This window comes from Antechinus flavipes, chromosome 5 (assembly GCF_016432865.1).
Source record: "Antechinus flavipes isolate AdamAnt ecotype Samford, QLD, Australia chromosome 5, AdamAnt_v2, whole genome shotgun sequence".
Lineage (NCBI taxonomy): Eukaryota > Metazoa > Chordata > Mammalia > Dasyuromorphia > Dasyuridae > Antechinus > Antechinus flavipes.
Window position 1 is genome coordinate 197,055,491 of NC_067402.1, and position 21,630 is coordinate 197,077,120.

Genomic DNA, 21,630 nt, shown 5'->3' on the forward strand with positions numbered 1-21,630 from the left:
GCTGCCCCTGTTTGTTTTTGAGAAGTTTGCACAAAAGTTCACAAATTTCTAGTCATTATTAGCAAGAAGAAAAATGTTACGCCTGTCACCAGCTTTGTTTTGCGTACTACATTTTATCAGTTATGTCATGGTTATTGTGTTAGGAAAAGTGCATATTATCAGAATAAATGTTTTGCTTTTTAATAAATATATTCGTATTTTCATCAATCTCTGGTGAAAGATTACAGTTTTTGATGGTTATTTCTTCTATTTCCCCAGGTTCAGTGCACCAATTTTTGCATTTTTAAAATTTTTGTGCTGTTTTCTAGGACTGTTACCCCTGTGAAAATTGAGAATTGACTATTTAATAGAAGTGGTAGCAGTGGCAGGGTTATTAGGATGTAATATCTAGGAGGAGAGGATTAGAAATTATAGAAAATTCAAAATAGGTTAATATAAACTTGACATTAAGGAAATCATTGGTCACCTTGGAGAGAGCAGTTTTAGGAGAGTGATAAGATGAGAAGAGAGAGCCAGAGAAGTGGAATCAGTGAGTATAGGTAACTTTTTCTAGGAGTTTGGCTGAAAGAGAAATAGAGAGTTGCTTGGCAACTATTAAATGACTTGTGTTAATAAATTTCTGTAATAGACAAAAATTTATTTTTTAAAGTTTTCTTTTAGAGGTTTCAGCAGGGCAATTGTCATTGAGTTAAAAATTGAATCTTTTCCTACAGATTAAAATTCCTGTTTCAGTTTATTAAGAACATTGTTTTGACATCTTGGTAGGGTAGACCAATATTTTTTTGTTTTGTAAAATTAGTCTAAATTTTATAAAAATTCTTTATTACAATGGTTCAATTTCAGGTGTTATATCTTAGCAGACTGTCATTCTAATTCTGAAACTCTTTACAGCAAAGGTTGTAACTTTTAAAGAAAACCCTTTTTCTTTTACAGGAGGATGATAAAAGAAAGTTTTCCAATTAAATTATTGAATTTTATATAGTTCTTTAAAATTATATCTTTTTTTCCTTCCCAAAATAACAAAATATATGAACTCTAGAACTTTTGTAGTGTTAGAGCTCGTATTCTGGAGGACTTAGCCCTGTGACCTCTGGAACTTGCCCTTGGAGATTCCCCTTCGCCCCCATCCTGAATAAAGAACTTTTCAAGTGACAGGGTCCAGCTAGGATTCTCTTTACTTTATAAACATTATATCCTTATATTCTTAACTGGTTCAGATCCTGAATATCCATACTCCTTTTCTCCTTCTACTTACCATACTTTTAACTTGCTAAACTAAAATGTTCCATTTTGGCCACCAACTCCTTCGTACATTGCTTCTTTTAGAATATAAACTCCTCTTGACGGCAGAGACAGTTTAGTTTTGTATTTATACTCTGAGCTCTTAGTACAGTGCTTGTGCGTGCCTTCTTATTTCTTTTATTAATTTTAATGAAATTTCCAAATTCTGAATTTTACAAACACTTTTTTTAAAAAAGAACATTTTTAGTAGAATACAAAGTAATTATGTCTCACTCTTGTCTATGTAGTTTTTTTTTCATATAGTTTGCTTTTATTTGTATTATATGTGTATACCATATTACTTTCAGAATTGGTCTGTTTATCTACCTCCTTCTAAGCTTCTCTCCTGTGTACATTCCGTATTATTTCTCTGACATTTTCCCCTCTTTATTACTATCTTCTGTTCCTTCTGCAGTGTTCCCTTTCAAATTAAAAAAAGAAGGAAAAAAACCTATTCAGAACAAATAAGCATAGTCTACACTAGGATTTCTTAAACTTTTTCCATTCATTTTTTTTTTCATTCATTCATTCTTTTTTGCCTGAGAAATTTCTGTGTATATAGAAAATGTGTTTGGTCATTGCTTTGATTAGTTTGACAAAAATCTTTTGAAATATTTCCAGTTTTTATCTTATAAATAAGAATCTTTAATGTTGACAGTTCAATTATTTTCCTCGTTCTGTCTACTTCACTCTGTCAGTTCTTTCTAACATTCTCTGAAATAATCTTTTTTGTTTCTATGGAATAATGATTTTTTTAAATAAAAATAAATTTTTATTTATTTATTTATTTTTAGCATAGTTGTGTTTTCCACTAGCAGATTCCCTTTAGAATTGATTGTATGACATGGGAGACATTGGCACAGGACTGCCAAGCATGGTTTGCTCTCATCATAGAAGGTGCTGTGCTCCATGAGCAAAGCAGAATTGAATTAACCCAAAAGAAACGTCAGATGCATTTAGTTAGAGAGTCCACCCCAAATGTTCATATTCTTTGTATCCGAGTTGTGGCAGAGCATTCTAAGCTCATATTGGTCTGATCATTCCCAGTCAGATACACTGACTTGACTAACACAGTGAGGTCATTTTGATCCTTTTTGAGTATGAAGGACAACTAACCAGTCAACTCTGTTGCTAATTCTTTGTTATATTAAAAAAAAGCCCTCCTGTTAAAATTTTTTTGAAATGTAAGAGGTTTTTGAGGTATAAGTCTGATAATCTGATCTCTGGATCATTGTTGAAAAATTGCATATGCTTTGAAAATAAAAAAGCTTTAATAATAATAATAAAAAGGATATGGACATTTTAGGTTTTTTATCTATATGATTCTCTGTTGCTTTTCAGAATGGTTGTATGGATTTACTCCACCAATATACCTATCTTCCTATAAGCCCTTCAAATGTTGGCTATTGTCATCTTTTATCATCATTTACAGTTTGCAGTTTAATTCAAGATCTTGGCTCTAAGAATCCTGCATAGACTTGATGGCTCTTTGCAAATATGCATTCTGTTGCTGTCTTAAACATTCTTCTAGATTGAGTGGCTCCCAGCCTATGATAGTATAATTTAAATATCTCTTCCCGTCCCAGTCTAGGCCTCCAGTACTACTAGGGAAAACTCTTTTTTTCACAGTACAGCTCTATGACGTTTATGTAGCAATTCTGAAACATCTCTGACCTGTAGGGAATTAGTTCCACTTCAGGATTACATTTTTAAAGTAAGTGTTAGGAAAATTAGAGAAACAAATTTGGTTAGTTAGCTAAGTGGCACACAAGATAGGTCCCTGGGCTTAGAGTTAGGAAGTCATTTTCTTGTGAGGATCACATAAGATAATTTTCATAAAAAGTGCTTACCATAGTACCTGGTGTATAGTAGGCACTGTTATTCATTTACCTTTTTACTAAATGAATGCATATTGTGCCACATTCAAATGTTTATGCTAAACTTGTAATCAGGGTCTACTTCAGCTGCATTGAATCATTTGCTGAGTACTATAAATATTTCTATGAATATGATATAATATATAAGATCTATTATAGCTACATATATGTAAATATATATGTACATATATTCATTCTTCATTGATTTATTGATTGATTAATTGAGTGGAAGTAACTTTTCCTGCATGTAAAGATTAGTCCTATAGTGTATTAGCTTCCTTTGTTTTGGGGACAGAGCAAAGGAAACTAGTTTCTGCAACAATTATATAGTAGGTAATTGGGGTATTATTGTAGCTGTTATTACAGATGGGAAAACTGAAGCCTAGAGAATTTAAGTGAAAGTAAGGGAAAGTAGAGAATAAAATCTGGGTGTTTTTAGTCATTGTGTCCACTATTCAGGTAATGGAATCTTCTACTTAAGCACTACTTTTTTCACCCTTGAAGTTGGCTCATTTTATGGTGAACCAAATTTAATTTTTACTCTCTTTAAAATGTAGAAACAGACTAGTTAAGTCCTCTCACATCTGACCAAGGCCTCGTTTTCTAAAATCAGTTGATTAATTTCATTAGCTAATGTTCTATTTGTTAACCATAAAGACAAAGGATTACTATTACTTTTTTATTTGGTTCAAGTTGAACCAGAATTACTTTTTAATTACCAGACATGTAAAATTGACTTCTATAGAATATGGGAACTAGTTATTACTTCTTAGTAATAAGTCATAATCCTAAAATAATAAGTACATCTACTTGTATTGTTATTCATTTCTATAAGCATTCATTGCTATATATAAATGATATATTACTATAAAAGTTCTGTGGATATAAAGCTAAAAATTCCTTCAAGGAATTTAAATTCTGCTAAAGGAATGTAACATGTACACACACACACACACACACACACACACACACACGGGATTTAAGTAATTTCAAGCATGAGAGTGTTGATAATTGAGGGAGTTTGGAAAAGGTGGACAGAATTGTCCTAGGAAGGATGTCAATCTAGAAGAAATAATTAACATTTTATGTCAGAGTCTGGGTCCAAAGATATCTTGATAGAAGGTAATGTTGGGCTGATTGAATTAAATGAATTCTAATAGGAATAAATATAAACTTGTATATTTGGGTTAAAAAAATCTTCACAGATTCAAAATATGGAAGATGCGGCTAAATACCAGTTCAATTGAAAAAAGACCATATCTATTTAATCAGCAAGGCCGGTATAATTGAATAAACAAGCCCATGCAATTTTAGGCTGAATTAAAACTGTGGTCTGATTTAATACATTGCTTTTCAAAGTAAGGAAGGAAATAATTCTACTATACTCTGCTTTAAATGTTATTTTTTAGGAAGGACATTGATAACTTTGAGCCAAAGAGAGACAGAGGAGGAAAGGCATTGAGATTGTGACATAGAAGAGAAGTCTTAATGGGTACATGGTAGCTCTCTCAAGAATTCAGAGGTTTTAGCTCATCATTGCCTGCGGGCCTTATATGGCCTGTAGACCAGATGTTCCCCATCCCTGCCCTAGAATATATATGTGGAAAATAAATTACTTATTTATGTTTTGAGAAATCTTACATCTTGGTTAATTCCTTTCAGAATTATTTATGGTACTGGTTGAATTGTTGGCATTTTGCAAATCAGTCTTTCTCTTCATTTGAGGATAAAATAAGAAAGACTACATGCCCTGTGTAAAATGCAGGATTCTGAGAAATGCCCTTAGTTATTTCTAGCTTATCCAAAGGATCTAACTAATCTCATAATTCCTCAATATCAAATTACTGATTTAGGATTTTTGGTGTTTTTTTTTTGTCATTAAAGCACATGCAGATGACAATCCAGGCTCTCCAGGATGAATTGAGAATCCAGAGGGACCTAAACCAGCTATTTCAGCAAGACAGCAGTAATAGAGCTAGTGAACCCTTTGCAGCAGAGCTGACTGAAGAGAATTTTCAGAGGCTACATGCTGAACATGAGAGGCAAGCCAAGGAGCTATTTCTTCTTCGTAAGACCCTTGAAGAAATGGAGCTGCGTATTGAGACTCAGAAACAAACATTGAATGCACGGGATGAGTCCATAAAAAAGCTTTTGGAGATGTTGCAGAGTAAAGGACTGTCTGCTAAGGCTACTGAAGAAGACCATGAAAGAACAAGACGCCTGGCTGAGGCAGAGATGCATGTACACCACCTCGAAAGTCTTCTGGAGCAAAAGGAAAAAGAGAGCAATATGTTGAGAGAGGTGAGAGTGTCTTAACTTCTTGGTTGTCATTATCCTTGCTCTTTTTCTATTGAATTTTTCGGTGATGTTTATTCTTTCTTGCCTACTAAGCAGAGGATAACTGTATGCTGAATTAAAGTAGGTTGTTATCTCTAGGGTTTTTAAAGAACCCTATCTAAAGATTTAGTCACTCAGTTTCTTGTGACTTCTTACATTGTTTTTATATGTGGACTAGGAGAAGTGGCTACTACCTCTTAAAAGCTGATCATTGTTCAATAAAAAAATGAAGAAAACAGCTATTTGTAATTACGAGAGTGCATAGAAAGATCTTGACAGTTATAATGAATTATTGCCCTGTGGTTTCCATGGAAATAGTTACTTTAAATGTAAAAGAGCATTTGATAAAGCCATTAACTGCTATGTAAGTACAGCTAGAAAAGATATATTTAAAGGAAGAGTGTTACATACCTTTAAAAGAGAAACACAGTCTTCAACTCATATTCAGCAGTTAATACAATATTCATTGTTTTATTTTCATTTATACATAACAAAACTCTTTTAATCTGATAGCCTAAAAATGCTATCCTTTGTAACTAAGAGGAGAGAATGTGTTTTCTGATATTGTTATCTGTAAGGTGATGTGACTCAAGAGATTTACTTGTGGGTCCCTTTATAATTTAAATTTTTTTAAAAAAAACATATTATATGTGTACTGAAATTAGCTGTTACAAAAATTGTCATGTTTTTGAATATTACTGTATATTTCAGTAAAAACAGTGAGAATAAATTAAAGTTACTTCTTTAAATGAAAGGAAAAAAAATACATGATTGGGACATTTAAGAATTTATTAAAAGGAAAGCTATGCCAATAATATTTTAAGGAAAGATATAATAGCTACTTCCAAAAAGTGGCCATAGTTAGTTAAATTTTAGTATACTATATAGCCTGTTAAAAAAAAAAGAGAGAGCAAGATGTTACACAATGTAGTGTAGTCCAAAAATATTTTAAATTCTATATTACCTTAAATTTTTATAAATTGAAACCAATAAGTTTCTAGTGGAGGGGGGCCTATTCCTTTCACCTTTCCTAAATCCCATCATTACCTAGTATTTATACTTACTGTCAGTTATTCACTATATCATTTTATTTGTGTTTTAGCATTTGTTAAAGAAGTAAGAAATATTTTTATAGATATAGCATAATCAGTTCACAAAAGATTCTTGTATAATTGGGAATGTAACAAATATTATTCCAAGTTTGTAGCTTGTAATGTGCTAACTGTACTTTAGAATGTACTAAAAGACCAATTCTTTCAGTTACAAAGTAAAATAAGTATCTGAACTCAGTACTCTTTATTCAGTTTGAAAGATTCCCCTGCATCACTTCTGAAAGGGTCTAACTTAATAAATTAAAAATACACCTTAAAGGATATGCTTAAAATAAAACTGCCAACTTCATTATTTATTTTTAGTCATTAATAAAAACTGTAAAATTAAGCACAAGAAAAGCATTGTTCTTAATTGTACATATAATAGAATTGTCAGAATGAGTAGCAATAAGTATAACTGGTACAGTGTTGAGAATCCAAAACTGAGTTAATCAGCATGATGAGGAAATTTCAGGATCTCAGCTTACCTTGGATAGGGTGTTATGTTCCCTGGATACCAAACCAATCCAATCCAAACCAAACTGATAGAAAGTGGGGAATAGGAAAAGGAATCAACACATCCAAGGTATGTGGACGAAGGGATGTGGGCCTAGTAGCAATGGGTGTGTGACTGATTGCCGAGCAAAGTCTTCTTGGGGCCAGTCCTTAACCCCATCTGAAGTCTACAGCAGTTTTTCTGCTTGGGCAACAATCTAAGACCAAAAAGAAGCCTACTGTCATCTGAATCTGGAGAGTATTCCAAATGATGGCTAATGTCTTGAGTACAGTAAGAGCCTACTAAATATTTAGCCAGGGCCAGATTCAGAGGTTTATGGCTGTGATCTAAACCCTATACAGGAACTTCCAGAGCTCAGATCAGGGCCATGATTAGATTTTTCCTTGCATTACATATTAGGGAGTATTGAAAAGTTGGAAGTCCCCAGCCCAAATTATCCCTGAGATCTTGGAATAACACCAACAGTTAATACTCTTAAGAAAATAGCAGAAAGACTCAAAAGAATAGAAACTCAGCCCAAGCTCCCTCTCCAGAAGTCTGTAGAGTCCAGGCCTAACATAAAGTTCCAAATGAAGAAGTAGACTGGAATGATCCCATCATAAAGAGCTCTTATGGGGATGGGGATGCCAAGAATACAAAGCAAGAAAAGAAGACTCCAAAACTTATATAAGCAAAGGCTAAAAACATCAAGAAAGAAACCAACAAAACCTCCCTGCCAAACGTACAAATCCAGTGAAAATTCCTGGAAGGAACGAAACATTACAAAAAAAAAATGATTTTAAAAAAATGAAACAAGTAAGTTTCCTCTGAATTCAAATCTTGCCTCAGATACTTATTAACTGCGTGACTATGAGCAAGTCACTTAACTCTATTTGTTTTAGTTTCCTCATCTGTAAAATGAACTGGAGAAGAAAATGGGTAGTCACTCCAATATCTGCCAAGAAAACTCCAAATGAGGTCATGAAATGTTGGACATGATTGAAAAACAGTTGAACAGGAACAGCAGAGCATACTGTCTTTAACAGAAGGGATGGGAAACAAAAAGAAGGAAAAATTTAAGAAATTAATGTGGAAGGAAATATGAATGATATGATATGAACTCATAACTTTGTGACATTGCTTGCACTTGCCCATTTCTTTCCCTGATGTAGGTCTTCATCTTCTCATCCTTGAACTATTGCAATAACTTTCTAGTAGATTCGCCATCAATTCTCTCCCCACTCCAAATCATTTTTCATTCTTCCTCAGAAGGCGATTTTCTGAAAACACAAGTTTGATCCCTTTTCCTACTCTCCTTCCTCCTTCCCCTTCCCCCCAATCCTGCTCCCCTCTTCTTTTTCTCCCTCTTCCTCTTCCTTCCCCTCCCCCCCAATTAACGCCAGTAGTTTCCTTTTACCTCTAGGAGCAAATACAAATGCTGCATAAGTAACCCAAGCTCTCCCTACTTTTCCAGTCTTCTTACACTGTACTCTCTAACAAATATAGTCCTTTATGTCTAGAAGGTTCTTCCTTCTTTTTTCTGTATATTATCTTTCTGGTTTCCTTTAAGTCTTAAACTGAAATCTTTCTATGGGAAGCTTTTCCCAATTCTCTTAATTCTAGTACCTTCCCTCTGTTAGTTATTTCCTATGTATCCTGTATATGGCTTGCTTTGTATGTATCCATTTGCTTGCTTTCTCCCTTGTTATGTTTTAAACTCCTTGAGGGTAGGAATTGTTTTTTGCATACAAAGAAAACAAATTAATATTAATATTAAATATGCATATAACAAATAGCACAGTGTCTAAATATAAAATATTAAGCCATTTTTAAAGAATCACGATACAATAAAAGTTATGTTAAATAAAAGGCTGCTGAAAAAACTGGAAAACTAATTAAAGACAATATCATAAACTGCAGAAGACAAAGAACAAATGGAAGCAATTGGTGATTTTATTAAAGATAGCAACAAGATAATATTTAAAAAATTGGGGGATGCAGACAAAGCAATCTTTTGGGAAAAATATATATTCCTAAGTACTTTCATCAATAAAAGAGAGGAAAGAGTAGAACAATGAATTGGGCTTGCAAAAAAAAAAAAAAAACCTAGAAAACTAACAAATGAAATTCTAGTTAAATATTAAAATAGATATCCTGAAAGTAATAAAAGAGATTCATAAAATTGAAAGGAAAAAAAAATCAGCTTAATCAGTAAATAACACTAGATACTGGTTTGGGGAACAAACCAATATTATAGATCATTAGTTAATTTTTTAAAAAAGTAAGAAGAAAACCAAATTACCAGTACTGAAAATGTGAATTCAAAGTGAAAGAAACTAATTATTAGAAACTAATTCACCCAATTGTATACCAAATAAAACTGACATTCTGAATAAAGTGGATGAATATTCACAAAAACATCAAATGCCAAGATTAATAGAACATGAAATAGAGCTTGTAATTCAGAGAAGGAAACTGAAGAAGATACAATGTTCTATGAGTTTATAAGCAAATTTTTTCAATTATTAAATATTTCTGAACTATAAGTTTTTTTTTTTTTTTAAAGTAGGGGGAAATGAGGCAATCAAATTACTTATATGGTACAAATATGGTCTTGATACCTAGACCAAGGATAATCAGTGCAAGAAAGAACCTTATATTCATTAGATTGGCAAAGGTGGCAAAAAGAGAAAATGGCATGTTGGAAATCTGTGGGAAAATAAAGATAGACTACTCTTGTAGTTGTGAGTTGGTCCAGTCATTCTGGAAAGAAATTTGGAACCAAAAGTTTTTAAAGCTTGCATACCTTTTGTCCCAAAGATATAATTACTAAGCTTCATTACTTCATTACTAAACTTCAAGAGAGAAAAAAGACCTGTATGGACCAACTCAGTTATTGTAGTTTTCCTTCCTATTGCAATAATTTCCTTTGTTGTCTATATATTTTACTTTATGCATTTAAAAACCATTTTTCTCAGAAGGAATCCATTGCACTAAAATAGTTAAGAATTCCTGATTTAGAAATTTTTTTTTTTTACTGATGGCAGATTTTTTATTTTTTTTAAGTAGTCTTTTTTTTTTTTTTTTTTTTTGGTTTGAGTGATAAATAAAATGAGACTCTTTTATGTAAAATTTTATTATTAGGCTACAGTTGTGTATTTTTGGATTTTACAAATTAAAAACTCAAATGATTGTTCTGGTTAGACATAGCTCTAACCTTGAAAAAACATGCAATATAAAGCAAAAACCCCCAAAGATAGAAATACTATCTTTTGCTGGTATATGATCTTCATCTAGTCCTCTGTTCATTTACTTTAGTTGTTGTGAAAACACCACCATCTGGTGGACAACTTCAAACAGCAGCAGATTCTTTCCAGCAAACTCTATTAAAGTAGAGCAAAGCGAAAAACCTCACTGCATCTAGAGCCAAACAAACCATGCCTAGAGATAAACTTTTAGGGTCATTAATTGCTGGGTTAGTACCAAGTGGATTGAGGTCTTAATTTGGCAATAGGAGGACCAGAGTTCGAATAATGCATTACCCCCTAGTTATGTGATTCTGGGCAAATCATTTGACCTCTTTGTGCCTCATTTTCTTTATAAAATGAAAGAATTAAACTCAAGGACTTCTAAGGGACCTTTCTCTATAAAATCAGTGACCTTGTGACCTTCTGATCTCTAGCCATTGTGAAATTTACTGGTAGCTGAATGTGGTGACCGCGTATTTAAAATCAGCCGGTGTCAGGAATTCAGGTTAAGGGAAAAATCTTCAATTTTATTGAAGTGAAGAGGTGAAGAAGGATTGCGATAGCAATATGGGCAAACAGGAAGCCAGCTAGCAGAGAGGGATTGGAGGTGAAGGACGGTTGTGATAGCACTATGAGCAGCTGTGATAAGACGCCAGCCAGCAGTCTCTGGTTCCACTTCCTTTTCCACCCCTGCCTCCACCCACCAAAATTGTCATTTCCTATATAACACATCAGGACTTGCACAAAGAGTGGGCGGGGTCCTTTCTCCAAGCATACATATTAATAGAGTATGGTCCAATTATTATTTAGCCTCATGTGCTTGGGACCTCAGTGCATCAACTCAGGCCTCAGCCCATTACATCTCCCGCTTTCTTTTGTTTTAGAACACAGATGGTCATGCCATCCCTGACTCCTCAGGGAGGTCAGAGCCCCCAAGAGGAGGTGATCATGACCCCCCTGACTTCTCAGGAAGGGAGGTGAAAGCACTAAAAAGGAGATAATCCCTGACATCTCACGAAGGGAGATGAAAAGCACCAAAGGGAAGTAGGGGTTGCTAGCGGGTCTTTGGGCTGAAGGGTCTTATTAGAAACAGGTATGCACAAACCCATCAGCATGGGAGGCATTACACAAGCACATAGCAATACTGCAGAGGCTATTAGTGATGACCTTCCCCACAGTCAGTGCAGGCTTGATGTTGTGTAACAAATGTGAATTGTACACGCAAGTAGCAGAATAACAAACAATATAAATCAACATGGTGTTGTAAAAGATTGCCAGAAATCCTAGAAGGAGAGTACGTAAACAGCAGTCACACATACGCCTTCTTCAGCAGCCAAGAGATGGTCCATAACCAATCTATTGTTCATTGCTTTACATATCAGGGAATCCAATCATCCCCCCAAGTTTTTGAAGTCCTGCAAAAGTCTATTTATGTGTTAGGGAATCCAATGATTCCAGCAGATTTTGAAGTCCTGCAACAGTCTTATCATTTCTCAGAAAATCCAATGATTCCTGAGGGATTTCAAGTCTTATGTCTCAAAGAATCCAATGATTCCTGAAGGTTTTCAAGTCCTACAACAATCTTATGTCTCAGAGAATCCAATGATTCCTGAGGATTTTCAAGTCCTACAACAATCTTATGTCTCAGAGAATCCATTGATTCCTGAGGGTTTTGAAGTCCAACAATTTTCTATGTCCAGGAGTCAAACGCCATAACTGCCACGCTCTTTCAATGGTGAGCACAATCAGCAACAGAACCACCCGATATTTCTTGGGTCTTGTCCTTCGTTTCAAGGATCTGCTCCGTCTCTCTGCGATGGACAAGGCGAATACGGCTCATTGGCATCCATCTGATTCCTTCTCCACCTATAGAGATACAAGCAAACCCTCTCCCCCAAGCAGTTAGCCTATCTGGTCCCTTCCATTCACCACTTTCTGCGTCTCTCCACATCACCTGGCAATTATCTAAAGATAGTGGAGCTGCTCGAACTGGACCTGCCCTTCCGGTGGGTTATAAAACCTGTCTGCCGGAGCCATTGCATCTTTGTCAAAAATCAAGAAGTTAATAGTATAAAGGGTTAGATTTAGAAGTTCTCTAGAGTTACCTGTGGCTCCCCTTTTCTTTTGTTTTTGAAGCAGCGTCTTAATGTCCCTTTTTCTTCTTTCTACCATTGCCTGACCTTGAGGATTAAAGGGTATGCCAGTGGTGTGTAAAATCTTATACTGTGCACAAAAGTGTTCAAAATGTTTGGAGGTATATGGAGGTCCATTATCTGTTTTTATTTCTTGTGGCACACCCATAATTGCGAATGCTTGAATGAGGAATTCAGTGACCACTTGGGCTGTGTCTTTTGCTCCTAGTATTGCAAAAGTGAATCCTGAAAAGGTGTCTACCACAACATGGATAAAAGACAGACGACCGAAAGATTTATAATGGGTCACATCCATTTGCCAAATTTCATTGAGTCTCAAACCACGAGGGTTCTTCCCTGGAGGGAGCATAGGAGGGTGGAAAGAAGGCAAGCTGTGCAGCTTTTTTTGCTTTTTTTTTTTTTTGCTGAGGCAGTTGGGGTTAAGTGACTTGCCCATGGTCACACAACCAGGAATTGTTAAGTGTCTGAGGCTGGATTTGAACTCAGGTCCTCCTGACTTCAGGGCTGGTGCTCTATTCACTGAGCCATCTCCTCCCCCCTGTACAGCTTTTTACTATGCTCCTAGCTTCCTTTTTTGTTATCCCAAATTGTAAATGCAAAGCTCGAGCAGCCTGATGTTATTTAGAATGGGATTCCTGGGCCTCCTGAAATAAAGGCGTACTGGCTAACATAGTTAAAAGACTATCTGCCTTTGAATTTCCATCAAAAATAGGACCTGGAAGTTCACTATGTGAGTGGACATGCAAGATATAAATCTTTCCTGGATGCTTTCTCACTTGCTCCTGAAGTTCCTTAAAGAGCTGATATATATTAGAAGCTGCAAATTTTATTTGGGCTGTGGCAATTCTTTGTACCACACCTACTGAATAGGCTGAATCAGATATTATATTTATGTCTCCTGGGTAATAAGTGATAGCTAGCATGATCGCATATAATTCGTTCTGCTGAGTGGATTGAAAAGGGGTTCTGACTACTCTCTTTATAGTTAAGTCATGAAAGTATACAGCACAAATATTGTGTTTGGATGCATCTGTAAAGATAGTTGGTCCTTTAAGAGGAACTTTAGAAACTTTTTCTTCAAGAATCCATCGCCAATTATGTAAAAGTCTGATTATCTTTAATGGAGGCCCGTGTGTAAAATTTGGAGCCCTGGCTAATAAAATTTGCCACTCTGGGATGGTCTCACAGCACATATTAATTTGTGTATTGGTGTAAAAGGTGTATATCTTGTCAGGTCTTGTCCCCGATAATTGTACTGCTCGCTTAATGGCCTTTAATAAAATTCTAGCCACAAGCACTGGGTAAGGAGTAAGGCTTTGTTCTGGTTGTGCCGGGAGATCACCCACTCTATCACACTGTCTCCTTGATGAAGGACTGCTGTGGGTGCCTCTTGTGTGGCAAAAACTAATATTTCCAAGGGTTTTTGAATGACTCTTTCAACCACATTGGATAAAGCCAGTTCGACTTTTCTCAAAACCTCTTGAGCTTCTTTTGTAAGCTGGCGTGGTGAATTTAAAGCACTCTCTCCCCTTAAAATGTCATATAATGGTTGTAACTGATAGGTAGTCAAGCCTAACACTGGTCGCATCCATTGAATATCTCCTATCAATTTCTGAAAATCATTTAAAGTGTTTAGCTTCTCTGTTCTTAAGGACAGTTTTTGTACTGTATGCACCTTAGGGTATACTTCGTATCCTAAATATTGAAAAGGAGCATGTCTTTGAATTTTTTCTTCAGCTATGTAAGTTTGTAGTATCTTAGTGTCTCTATGGTCTTTTGTAGACATGCTTCTAGCATTTGTTCCTCAGGTGCACATCCCAATATATCATCCATATAATGTAATAGCATAACTTTTGGAAATGCTTTTGTTACTGGAGCAAGAGCAGCAGCAACATACATTTGACACATAGTGGGGCTGTTTTTCATTCCCTGTGGCAAAACTGTCCATTCATATCTTTTATAAACCTCAGCTAAGTTAACGCTAGGCACTGAAAAGGCAAATCTTTTCATATCCTCCTTATCCAGAGGGATAGAATAGAAACAATCCTTACTATCTATAACCCAAAGAGGCTATTCTCCAGGCAACTGAGTAGGAGATGGAAGTCCAAGTTGAAGAGTTCCCATAGTTTCCATCTGTTCATTTACTTTTCTTAAATCAGTGAGCATCCTCCATTTTCCAGATTTCTTTTTTACAATGAACACTGGGGAATTCCAAGGACTTAGAGAAGGTTGTAAATGCCCTTGTTCAAGCTGCTCCTGTACTATATCTAATAAGGCCTGAATTTTATCGCTACCTAAGGGCCACTGTTCTATCCACATTGGTGTATCGGTTTTCCATTGGATAGAAACAGGTGAAAGTGTTGGCAGACCTTCAACAGCAGCCCTGCTTAAAAAACCAAAGTACTCATTTTTAACCCTAATTGCTGTAAAACAACTCTTCCCCACAGATTGATGGGGATTTTTTTTAACTATAAAAGGAGTTAAAAACTCCTGTTTTGCCTTCAAAAGTCCATCTCATAGGGGCAGCACTAACTTCAGCTGCTATTGATCCTCCTACTCCAGACATGTAGTGTCTGCTTTAATTTTTGGCCAATGACTGGGCTAATTGGCACCTCTAATGACTGTATGATCTGCACCTGTGTCTACCTCCTTCTAATGGTAGGCTATTTATATAGATTGTGAACATAGTTCCATCAGCTGTTACAGCTGCTGTCCAGTATATTTCTGGATTTTGTGGTCTGGAGTCAGAATCTGGGTGACTATCACCAGGCTGCTTATTAGGATTCTGTATGAGTAAACCTGATGCTACTACTTCTCCTGGGTGATAAGTCACACATTGTCTACCAGTATTAGTGACTGGGATATTATCTACACATTCCCCAGTTTCCCACATCAGTGTGTGGATGGATACTGTTTTGTATGTATAAAAAGGAGGTGAAATGGTCAAGCCTACCGTGCCTGGAGGCAAGGGATCCATAGGCTGGAGAGGAACAGATTTCACCTCTCCAGAGGGTATCTCAGTTGTCCCAGCTGCATACAGCTCTATTCTCCCCAATTGTAATTCCTTTCTCCCATCAGGTTGCTTCCTGGCTGGTTGATTGTATAATCCCCTTCTCCCATCATATGGCTTTCTGGCTGATTGGTCATGTCTGGGTACTGGACTTCTAGCCATTCTCTGGGTGTAGCATCGGCTGCCATCATGCCCCAAGTGTTTTTTGCCTTGGGCCCTGGGGCTGGGCCCCTCATCCCGTTTCCCTGAATCTGTCTACATTCTGAGGCCCAATAGAAACTTATGTTGCATCTTGGACATGGGGTATTGGGTCTTGTTCTCCCACCCTGTTTTCCCATTCTGTCTCTGTTGGGATCTTGGGAAGTCTGCATCATAGCCTGGCTATAAAAGGCATTTGTGCCAACTGTGACACAGCGTCTTATGATCTCCTCTAAAGGAGCATCCTTGTGCAGTTCTAGTATAATTCTACAAACCTCATTAGCATTTTCCTTAGCAAGTTGCCTTATCAAAATGTCTGTTATTGCATTTTCCCCATTTGTTCTTGTGACAGCTGTCTGCAAACGTCCCACAAAGTCAGCAAAGGGTTCATTTGGCCCTTGTGTTATTTTTGTGAAGGCCCCACCCTTGTCATCTTTATTGTGGAGAGAAGCCCACGCTGCATTAGCAGCAATTTGCTCATAGGCTGCTATAGAATAATTAATCTGTACTGCGACGTCTGCATAAGAATCTACACCTGTTAGTAGGTCACAGGTGATTGCAGCATGAACTCCCCTTTGACTATTTTGTTGGGCTTGTATCCTACAGAGCTCACTATATTCAGAAAGCCACAAGTAGTTTTGTGCAGGTTCTAGGCATACCTTTACTATAGATTTCCAGTCATTAGGGGTCAAGATTTCAAAAGCCAAATTCTGTAATAACATCTTAACATAAGCTGATATAGCTCCATAAAAAGTGCAAGCCTTTTTCAGGTCTTTGAGGATTTCTATATCAAAAGGAGCGTATCTTCTACTTTCTTGACCTGAAGAATTAAACTGTTGAATTACAGGAAAAATGTGGTGTTGGAATTCTGATGTATTTCTCCCTTCTTCTTTGGCCTCAATTAGTCCCTTTTGCAATCTAGTCATAGGAACGGCTGGATGCTGGGGGGGAGGTGCTGGTGCTGTCACTGCCTCTCCCACCCCCCCGCTACCCCTCCTCCCTCCATCCCGGAGGGTGGAGTTGATGGAGGAGAGTCAATTACCTGCTCCTTAGGTGGGGCTGAAGCAGCCTCAGATTCACCCCACTCTTGAGCCTCACTTAAGTCTCCCTGCCCTGTGGGGATATGGTTATTAATCTATTCTTTGTCTTCCTCCTTTATCTCAGGGTTCCCCATTTGGCTATTCCTAGAGTTTTTTCCTTTTCTTCTAGAGCTTATACGGTTTCTTAAGGCCAACTGTATCATATTGTATAAATAGAATGCCTCGATGGAAATTGAATGAGGACCGTTTTTATTGTAATATGCAGAGAGCTGTTGACCAATCAATGCCCAATTATCTGGAGAGATTTGCTCTTCCTCTAAGATCCAAGGGGAGGTGCGTTTTAATGTACCCAGAAGTCTAGCTGTCTGTTCCCAAGTTATAAGTAGCCCTTGATCTTCTATCAGCTTAAGCAGGCTTTCTATAGTACCACTCCTGGGTGGGGGTGGGGGATATCTTTAGCTAGGATCTGTCCTATTTCAGCCAAAAAAGGTTACTAGTTTAGTCTCTTATACTCACCTAAGTTCCTGGTCACTAGAGATTTCTTCAGTGAAAGTAGGGTCCTTGGTTCCCATGCTTGGGCGCCAAATGTGATGACCGCATATTTAAAATCAGCCGGAGTCAGGAATTCAGGGTAAGGGAAAGATTGAAGGTAAGGGTAAGGGAAAAATCTTCAATCTTTATTGAAGTGAAGAGGTGAAAAAGGATTGCGATAGCAATATGGGCAAACAAGAAGCCAGCTAGCAGAGAGGGATTGGAGGTGAAGGACGGTCATGATAGCAATGCGAGCAGCTGTGTCAAGACACCAGTCAACAGTCTCTGGTTCCACTTCCCTTTCCACTCCCCTGCCTCCACCCACTAAAATCGTCATTTCCTATACAATACATCAGGACTTGCACAAAGAGTGGGCGGGGCCATTCTTTCTCCAAGCATATATATTGATGATAGAGTATGGTCCAATTACTATTTAGCCTCACTTGCTTGGGACCTCAGTGCATCAACTCAAGCCTCAGCCCATTATAGCTGGAGATAGAGAAAATAAGAGTAAGGAGAAAGGAAAGGAGGCAGAAGAGGAGGGGACACAGAAGACTTATGTATTTCATTTCAACTGGTATTAATTCAGGAGAGAGATCATTCAATGTAAGTTTAAGAGGAAGAAGAAAAGAAAAATGGATGATTATTGGTGATTTCCTTCTGAGGTATGTGCACTGAAGCAGATATTTGTTGCCCTCATGACAAAAAGATGGATGTCTGCCATCTATCTGGCATGGGATGAATGAGTTTCCAAGATGTGTAAAATCTTATAGTCAGTGTGACTTTAGCTCTTCAGTGTGAACACAAATGATACTGCCAGGAACAATCTCAAATGTCATGTTTAAGATGATGAAGTCTTGGAAAAGAAACTTAATGGTCTTAGGAATAAACACTAGAGATTTTTTCATCATTGTTACCTATTGAGGACAAATCCTTCTGAAGTGAAGCAGAATTAGTAATGCTGGTGAAGAGTGATTTGAGAGGCAACTAAGTGGTGCAGTGAATAGAACACTGGCTTTTGAGTAAGGAAGACAAGTTCAAATTAGTCTCAGACACAAGTTGTGTGATTCCTGGGCAAGTCATTTAACCCCATTTGCCTCCCCTCCCCCCAAAAAAAAACAATCACCACTACAAAACAAACAAATAAAACAAAGTATGTCTTTAAGTTTTTTTTATTTTTAAAAATAATATTATAATAATATTTTGATATTTAAAATATTCTAATAAAATGTTATTTAAATAATATTTGACAATAAAATAATTAATAATTAATTTAAAATAATTTTAATCTTATTTTTAATAATAGCTTTTAATTTTCAAAACACATGCATAGGTAGATAACTTTCAACATTCACCCTTGCAAAACCCTGTTTTCCAAAATTTTCTCTCACTTCCTCCCACCCCCTCTCCCCTAGAAAGCAAACAATCCAATATATATTAAATATGTGCAATTCTTCTAAACATATTTCCACAATTATCATGCTACACAAGAAAAATCAGATCAAAAAGGAAAAAGAAATGAGAAAGAAAAAAAAAAGCAAGCAAATAATAAAAAAGTTGCAAATACTTTGTTATCATACATATTCAGTTCCCACAGTCCTTGTTCTGGATGCAGATGGCTCTCTCCATCACAAATCTATTGAAAGTGATCTAAATCACCTCACTGTTGAAAAAAGCTACATTCATCAGAATTGATCATCACAATCTTTTGCTGTATGCAATGTTCTCTTGGTTGTACTCACATCATTTAGCATGAGTTTAAGTAAAGTCTCTCCAGGCCTTTCTGAAATCATCCTGCTGACTGAGAAATTTATGAAAAGGATTTGCTGGTGTTGACTTTCAAGATGGTCTTTATTGAAGTCCTGTAATAATTTGAGCTTTTTGTCATTTTCATCAGATGATAACTTGATAGTGAAGAAACTTGAGACCATGTCATACATAGTTTCATTTAGGGAAGTAGGGCTATTTAGCCTGGAGAAGAGAAAACTCATAGTTTTAAACATAACAACAATAGCAGTTGTTTATTCTTTGTTTTTGAAGAGGACTGATAACATTATGGTGTGTGTGTGTGTGTGTGTGTGTGTGTGTGTGTGTATGAATTAGATTTAAGTTCTTGAATTATCAAAGTCCAGTGACAAGATAAAAGTCAGGATAAATGCTGATATCCTGAAATGCTTTGGATGAACTTGATGTCTTAAATGTCTGACCAAAATCTAAGTGTCCCACTGGAATGGGCTCCAGTAAGGCTTTTGTTTGTAGTTAGGGACAGGGAAAGAAAAACAAGTTGTTGTTGTCCACCAGACAGGTGCAAGTGGCTTGGATTATGGTAAACATGACATGGCTAACTACTCACTTGGGTGCAAGGAGATTGGGTAATAGTAGACTGGATGCCAGGAAGCATGATTACTACTACATGCTTTTATTCCTTGGTTTTAATCAAAATTTGGCCAGTGGTTAAAAAGTAAACATCTAACCAATGAGCAAAGAGTAAAAATTTTCTCTTCCTCACACCCCCTCTTCCCTCCCCCCTTCCTATAAAATATCTAACCTGGAGTACTCCCTTAGATCAACCAGTCCCCTGATGCTGCTTGGTCTCATCCTGTGGGAACCTTGCTCCCGGAGCGACTGGGCAACACAAGTTGGAAGTTTGAACCACCCGCCATACACCCTGTACAGTTTGCTTTACTGTACACTGAGGGATGCCTCAGTTGGAAGACTTTTTTTTTTTTTTTCATCTTCTACCAGGTCTTTAGGATGCCAAAGCACCAACAGTGAAGTCAGATGGGACAGGAGAGAATTTTCTTATGCTGAAGGCAGAGCTAAAGGCAGAGCAGTAAAGCTTAAGGAAAGGTACCAGAAGAAAATAAGGAAGAAATACTTCCAGGAAGAGCTCATTTGCTCCATCTGCAGGGAGTACTTCACAAACCCAATGATCATTAGTGTGGACATAGTTTTTGCCATAGTTGCCTTGGCAGCACCTGGCAGGAAGCTTCAACCCCTTTCTATTGTCCAGAGTGCAGGACTGTCTCCCAGTGGAGGGATTTTCAAGCCAATGTGTGACTTGGAAAACTTGCCTCATTGTTTGCAGAATGCTGGTATCCAGAACAAGTGTGAGATGCACAAGAAAGTGCAGAAACTGTTGTTGAGGATGATCAGAGTTTAATCTGCCTGTCCTGTTCTGAGTCTCAAAAGCATAAGGCTCATACTCTCCATTGCTTAGATGAAGTTGCTGAGAACTTTAGGAAGAAACTCCCCCAAACTGCAACAGATTTGTGTAGGAAAAATAAGGATATTATGTAACAGATGGCTAATGAGAAGATGGAACTGGCTTTTTTGGAGAGTAGGTGAAGACTCAATAGGAAACTCTTTCTTCTGAATTCCAGAAAGTACAATGGTTCCTGGAGGAGGAGAAACACGAGTATCTAGCAATTGTGCAGAGGCAGGGAAAGGCCAATGTGAAAAGTCTGAAGGGAGTAAGGGAACTGTCCCATTAGAGTCAGGAATTAAGGATCTGAGAGTCACTGGATGTTTGCAGGAAACCAGATGTAGATTTCATCCAGGATGTGAAAGGAGTGTTAATCAAGAATGAATCTGTGCTCCAGTTGGAAATAAATACTTTTCCCGTAAACATGATTATTTATTCCATCCCTGGAATTATGGAAATGCTTTTAAAATCTAAAGTGGACATCACTGTGGATCATGACACAGCCGGTCCTGATTTCATCATCTCCAAAGATTTGAAGAGTATGAGATATGGAGGTGGACAGGTGGAAATGCCCAACAACACTGGGAAATTCAGTGATTTTGCTCAAGTTTTTGGTACTCAGTTCATCATTTCAAACAGATATTTACTACTGGCTAGTGGAGGTGCCAGCCAGTACTGGATGGTGTGTTTGTATCTCTAAAAGATTCCTTGAAGACTTCTTTGTGCTTATGGCTATACAGAGTCACAGTGCTTCCATCTTTATGCCATAGGCAAGCATCTCCTTCTGAATCTCATGTGAAATACTGCCAGAATTCTGTGCTCAGCCTAATGGTGGGCATCTTCCTTGATTGTAAACGTGAAGAGGTATCAAGAAAGATTTCTCATTTTCACTTTCCCACCCATTTCTTTCTTGGGATCCTTCCAGCCTTTCTGTCTTTCTAAGGAAGTTCTGACAAATGATTGTTCTCTTATGATCTGTCCCTTAATGACAAGAGATCAAGGTTATGTACTCATCCTTCAAAGAAACTCCAGGCACTGTATTCCACAGTTCTTGTGTGTCATAATATATATATTTTTAATTATAATTTTTTGTTGACAGAACATATGCCTGGGGTAATTTTTTACAACATTATCCCTTGCACTCACTTCTGTTCCAATTTTTC

General features: G+C 36.9%; 1 protein-coding gene across 3 annotated transcripts in view; it reads left to right on the forward strand.

Moving 5' to 3' along the window:
- The window catches only part of ERC1 (ELKS/RAB6-interacting/CAST family member 1), a 345,893-nt gene that overhangs the window by 65,602 nt on the left and 258,661 nt on the right, over positions 1-21,630 (forward strand). For all 3 annotated transcript variants that reach the window (XM_051962823.1, XM_051962825.1, XM_051962824.1), the window contains exon 3: positions 5,043-5,459. In XM_051962823.1, the coding sequence (XP_051818783.1) occupies positions 5,043-5,459 (417 nt within the window). The remainder of the gene's footprint in view (positions 1-5,042; positions 5,460-21,630) is intronic.